This window comes from Bos mutus, chromosome 11 (genome assembly GCF_027580195.1).
Source record: "Bos mutus isolate GX-2022 chromosome 11, NWIPB_WYAK_1.1, whole genome shotgun sequence".
NCBI lineage: Eukaryota > Metazoa > Chordata > Mammalia > Artiodactyla > Bovidae > Bos > Bos mutus.
This window is the reverse complement of record NC_091627.1, coordinates 12388136-12394138: the sequence shown is the minus strand read 5'-3', so window position 1 is coordinate 12394138 and position 6003 is coordinate 12388136. Positions and strand designations below refer to the sequence as shown.

General features: G+C 59.6%; 1 protein-coding gene across 6 annotated transcripts in view; it reads right to left on the bottom strand.

The window, feature by feature from the left end:
• Nucleotides 1-1038: 1038 nt before the first annotated feature.
• DENND1A (DENN domain containing 1A) overlaps nt 1039-6003 on the bottom strand; it is a 533349-nt gene continuing 528384 nt past the window's right edge. For 4 of the 6 annotated variants that reach the window (XM_070379017.1, XM_070379019.1, XM_070379018.1 and 1 more), the window contains 2 exons: nt 5330-5585; nt 1039-4088 (listed from right to left, as the gene is read on the bottom strand). In XM_070379017.1, the coding sequence (XP_070235118.1) occupies nt 2901-4088; nt 5330-5585 (1444 nt within the window). In that variant the 3' untranslated portion in view covers nt 1039-2900. The remainder of the gene's footprint in view (nt 4089-5329; nt 5586-6003) is intronic. The other 2 variants (XM_070379021.1, XM_070379022.1) reach the window with 1 other exon arrangement.

Here is a 6003-nt window from a genome sequence, read left to right as displayed (position 1 = left end):
GGTCCTGTGGACAGACACAGATGAGGGGAAGAGCTGGCCGCTTTGCTTCCGGCCCCTTCCCTGGTGATGCCGCCACACTAGGATCTCTGATAGGCATCTGTCGGAGGGCCTGGCCTCTGAGCTTCAGAGTCCCTTTGTCCCTGACCTGGACATGTGCCCTTTGGTCCTTCCTGTTTCCCAGGCCAGCGCCCCCTGTGCCAAGACCAGGAGACCCCTTTCCACTTCTCGATTGTAGGTTGACCTTACCCAGCCCCCGCAGGGGTCTCATCCAACTTCCAGAGGCACAGGAATCAGTGGGAGGTGGAGCCATGTGGTGATGGGGCCACAGGATGGGGTGGGAGGACTGAGGCTGGACGCTAGGCTCCAGGGGCTTGCTTGGTCCTTAGCCTGTAGGAGGTGGGACCAACTTTCCCTGGGGCTCCTGGGAAAGGCAGGGAGAAAACATCTGGTACCATGAGCTTAGCCAAGCTGCTGCCTTGATTAGTTCATCAAGTCAGAGATTTGGCAAACCTGTGTTTTTGCAGATTCCTAAGACAAGACATTCTGGGTGGAACCCCAGTGTATAAAAGCTGGGTGGTTCTTTTTTGTCCTCCTCTTGTTCTTGAGACTTCTGCGAACTTGTAATTTTCAAGCACAGACCAGGGAGGGAGACACAGACAGAATGATGGGCAGGTGGGGGTGAGGGGTGGGGACAGTTAAGGGTGGGGACACCCTTAACATCCACTCTGGGTGCTTGGTTCAGGTATCCTCTCCAACCAGGTATCCAGGTATCCCCTTGAGCTTTACTTTTCCTGGAGCCAAGGTGCCTTTGACGTCATTGGTGACCTGGAGCCCTGCTGTGTGGGGCCCGGCAGCCCTGTGCCCAACTGTGACCAGCCTATCCCTCAGAGGCCTGAATGGGAACAGGCTTGGGGGTGGGCCAGGGTCAAAGCCTTCCTGACGACTACATGGGTCCTGCCTCTACCTCTACAAACGCAGATGCTGAAGGTTCCCCGAGGTGGAGTCCCCTCCCTGCAGAGCTTCCTCAGGACACAGAGATACCAGTTTCTCTCCAAGAAGATTTTATTGAACGCACACACAAAATTCATCCTTGGATTTGCAGACTCAGTCCAGCAAGGGAAGAGACAGCAGTGCTCTTGTGAACATGGTGCTCTTGCCACCGGCCCCAGCCAGGGAGACCATGGGGTGGGCTCGGCTTCCCTGAGGCCACCGAGCACCTCTTGCCTTAAGACTCTGCCCCCCGTCAGGACAGGGCTCGGGGGTCTGCCCAGGATGGATCTGCAATCTCTGCTGAAACACCTGAGTGTCCTAGAGGCACCCGTGTGGCCCAGGCGTGACACAGCGCCCTGCTTCCGGTGGCCAGAGGACATTGCAGAGACTGAAAGAGAGGACTTGCCCCAGGGGCCGGGACTGACGAAGGTGCTCGTGTGGGGCCAGCAGCCCTTCACACCCCATGCTGTTGGAGCAAACCTCAGGGTCGGGCCTCGCTCACTCACGGGTGGGGGTGATCTCCCAGTCCCTCAGATGATGACAAGGCTCCCTGGGGTTATAGGGGCCTCTAGAAACCCCCTTGCCCCCTCAGACACCCCTGAGACTGTGTGTCTGACCATTCACAAATAGGAAATGAGAAATCAGGTCGAAATGTTCACAATTTCCTGCATGTCTCAGATGGTTGTTTTCTTAAATGGTTGGGCCATATTTTAACTTGGTTTATTGAAACTAGTCAATTTCAAGATTCCATCAAATCAATAAAAGTAAAAAGGAAAAGAAAGATAAAAGAAATAATAACAAAACATTTCAATTCAGCTTTGGTGATGTTGGCCTCAGGAACTTCTATGCTGGCAGGAATCACAAGGTGGGCAGGGAGGGGGTGACTCCAAGCCCTCCTGCCTCCAGGCTGCCAGAAGCCAAGCCTGCTCACTCACCAGGGGCCTGGAGAGGGGCTTAGTGCCCTGCCCCCTCCTGCCCCAAGGAGCCAGGCACTGGGACCCTTGCATCTCTGTGGTGGTAAGCTTGGCCTTCCAGTGGGGGTCTGGGTGTCTGCTTCTCAGCTCTGCCCCCTGAGACCCACTCGACAAGAGTCTGAGCCTCATGTGATCATAACTGGAGACCAGGAGAACCTCTAGGGACCCAAGGGAGAGTGTGGACAGCGGCCGGACCCGTCCCAATGCTCTTGGGTTTGCCTGTTGCCGTCTTGTCTTCTATAATCAAAGTTGCTGGTGCTCCCGGCCCTCATGCAGGGCTGGCTGGGGCTTGGTTTGGTTACCACAAGGGATCCCGTGGATCCCTCAGCCCCCAGATCCCAACCAAGTCAGAAAAACGGAGGTGGAGGGGTTGGGGTGAAGACTCAGTAAAGAAAGAGTGTGCATATTGCTAGACAGGGTTTGGAAATGCCTCGCCAGGTAGATCCTCCACCTGGGGAGGGGTGGGGGAGGGGGGTTCCTTACTTCAAACTCCAAACCACGTGCCTCTCGTGCAGACGAGCTGGTGTACCGCCAACACTCGTGCCCATCAAGGTGGGGTGTGCGGGCTGGGCTGCAGCTGGGGCAAGAGAACGGGGCTCAGGAGGAGACATCCTGAGGACACGCGGGGCTCCTGGTGGGCAGTTTCCAGAGGGAAGGTGGGTAAGATGTGGCCTGGGGCAATCGCTGGCCCAGCTGACCTCTTTAGTGCAAAACCCAACTAGGGGGGCAGGGGAAGGGTCGGGACAGGACAGGCACCCAGGAGCTGGGTCGATTCCCAGGCTGGAACTGGCGCCATTCTCCAGAGATGGGCAGTGTGGAAAGGAGGAGGGGCGGCAGAGAGGGTTCCCATCCCTTCCCACCAGTAGAACCTGGGTAGAAACAGCAGCAGGGGAAGCAGGGCCGGCCGGCCTTGGCTCGCCCCACCCTCAGCGCTGCTCACTCGAAGGTCTCCCATTGCTTCCTGAGCTGCTCCACGGAGCCGGGGGCTGGGGCCGAGCTCACATCTTGCTTGGTTTTCCGTAACAAATCCTCAAAGGGGTCTCTGGCCTCTCGTGGAGCAGAGGGCTGCAGTGCTGGCTCTAGGCCCTGGGGGGGCCTGGCTGGGAGGAGTGGGGGTTCTCCAGGCCTCAGGGCCAGCCCTTGCTTGGCCTCGGCGGCCCTGGCACTTGAGCGGGCCAGGGGCAATGTTCGGATCCTTGAGGGGGCGACTGCTGGGGGACCCAGAGGCTGCAGGGAGTGGGTACCCATGGGCACTTGGCCAAAGAGGTTGGGCATGGAGAGGGCAGACAGGTTGGGCTGAGATCGATGTGGGGCACAGAAGCCAGAATTGGACAGCAGGAGGCTGGGGGCAAAGGCTGGCCCCAGGGAAGCAGGAGGGGCCCCAAAAGGCCCAGCTGGTGCAGAGACCAGGGGCATGGTGGGCAGTGTCGCTGGCAGAGGTGGGACAAAGGGGTTGAGTGATGGCTGTGGAAATGGGGTGGGGGTCCCCATGGGGGGAAAACTAAATTGGGGAGTAAATGGGGTGGCTACATTTGGGGCTGTAGGGCCTGGTGGAAGGGAGCTGCCTGACCAGGTTGTGTTAAGTGGGTCCAGCAGGGCCAGCAGGGCATCACTGCTGCTGCCGGCAGCCCCTGGGGCCAGGCTGAGTGGCTGGAGCAGTTCAGTGGGGTCTTGGGGTGCAGCACTGGAGAGGAGCCCAGGGAATGGGGTTGAGCTGAGGGCAGCCCGCCTTTCCCGCTCAGCCGGCAGTTGTTCCAAGAAGTCGCCAAGGGCGATGCCAGGGGCCTGGAGCTTGGCTGGGCGGGCAGTAGGAGGCGGGGGCACGATGCCCAGCTCTGGGGTCTTCCTGCCCTGGGGCCGGGGGATAGTGATGCTGCCCAGGGTGGGTGTGGGCACCTCCTCCTTGTCGCTGGGGTTCAGGAGGCCATTCTGGTTCTGGGGCCTGCAGGGTGAGGCCAGGGAGTTCCCGAGCAGGGCTGAGGGCTTCTCGGGGCAGGCGGCGGGCGGCTTGCTGGGGATGGCCATGTCATCCTGGCCTAGGCTCCAGAGCCTGCTGTGCGGGTGGGCGAGCTTCAAGGCCCCTGGTGTCCCACGGCTCCTGTCACTTCTGCCCAGGTCCAGCCTCTGCCGGAGAGAGCGAGGGAGGCAATGACTGCAGCTGACCGGGGACAGATGGGCTCTCCCCACCCCCTCCTGTGCGCCAGGGGGACACTGGGGCTGTGGTCCTGGGAGTGTGGCCAGCTAGGTCTCTGGGGCTCAGGGAAGTTGGGGGCTCGGCCCAGATCAGCAGTAGAAAGCAAGCCCAGGTCTGTCTGGACTCCAGGCCAGGCTTCTCTCACTAGGGTGGCACAAAGGGTCTCCAGAAAAAGCCCTGTCTTTTCAAGCCAGCGCTGCTAATTAGTTTTAGGAAAAGGACTCCATCTGCTGACCCTCTACTGGCCTGACCCATTTTACTTTTCAAAGCGTGTGGGCACTTTCAGCCACCCCTGAGCCCAAGAGGGCAAGTGAGGCTCGGGGGCTGGGTGAGGGCACACTGGCTGGGGATGAAATAGGACTGGGCTCTGTCCAGCTCTGCCACCTGCTGGGCCACGACCTGGGTGTCATGTCCCTTCTCTTGGCCTGAGCTCCCTCATTGGCAGCCTGGAAATAGCAATTCCCTACAGATGGGCTTGTGTGAATCATCGGATATGTGTGCTAAGTTGCTTCAGTCGTGTCCAACTCTTTGAAACCCCATGGACTGTAGCCCCCCAGGCTCCTCTGTCCATGGGGATTCTCCAGGCAAGAATACTGGAGTGGGTTGCCATGCCCTCCTCCAGGGGATCTTCCTGACCCAGGGATCGAACCCTTGTCTCTTAACATCTCCTGCATTGGCAGGTGTGTTCTTTACCACTAGCGCCCCCTGGATACGTGGGAGCTTTGTGAATTCCACACTGTGACCCAGGGACTGCAGAGTCAGCAGCCGCCTGGCATAAGTGAGGAGACAGGCACAGGTGGTGACAGACTGAAAGTCTCAAGGAAGATCAGGGGTCACAGGTGAGTATCCAGAGCCCCAGAGCTCTGATCCACAGGCTCTTCAAGGAGCCTGGTGAGGTGGGGACAATCCCAGCTCCATCAGGGGTCATGGCGCCGCCCATGAAGCAGCGGGCAGATTTTCATCAGGCTGTAGCTGTTCTCCAGCGATCACTGTGTGCGGGGCTCTGGCCACTGGCCTGCCCGGCAGAGTTTGCAGTCAGAGTGACTCTGAGCACTGGCTGAGGGACTTGGAAAAGTGGCTCTTTCTCCTTTGGTGTCTCACTGTCATGTGGGAAAACCTGCCTCACGTGCAGAAAGTGCCCCCAGCCCGTGCCCACCTCCAACCACCATACCTGATAGTCAAAGGTCCCCGGCTGCTCCCTCAGGTCTTTGGGGGTCCGAAGGTCTTCCAAGCTTTTGGCCTGGCCCAGCTGCTGCAGCGGGACTTCCATGTCGAGGTTGCTGAAGACATCCTCCAGGAGGTTGATGCTGGCGGCCCGGTCGTGTGGAGCTGGGGTGGGGCCCACGGGCTCCCGCGCTCGCTGCTCCGGGCTTTCGGCCTCGTCCCCTGCACTGTCTGACTCCTTGAGTGTCCGATATGGCTGTGGCCTGGGGGGAGGCAGAGCAGGCTGGATTCTCCCACCCAGAGCCGTCCCGGAAGGAGCAAGCAGCCCCCACCCCGGAGAACTTCCAGGCCTCAAGGAGCACAGCTGGGAGCCTTGGGAGAGGAGAGTGTTCTGGGTCCCTGCAAGTGCAGGTGTCTGAACAGTGCCTGTCAGACAGACAGACAGACCTGGGCTGATCTCGGGTTCCGCTCACTGAGGGGCCTTGGGCAAGTTGCTCTGGCTCTAGCTTGCACCAGGGAGCCCACTTAGTTTCCTCCAGACCACAAGACCTACCATAGAACTGGTCAGCAGGCTCCCACACCATTCACACAAGGCATGAGGAATGGGGCACAGCCGGAGAGGGAACCGGCAGGAGGACTCACTCCTGAGCCCGTTGTCCGTACCCTCACCCCTGCAGTAGT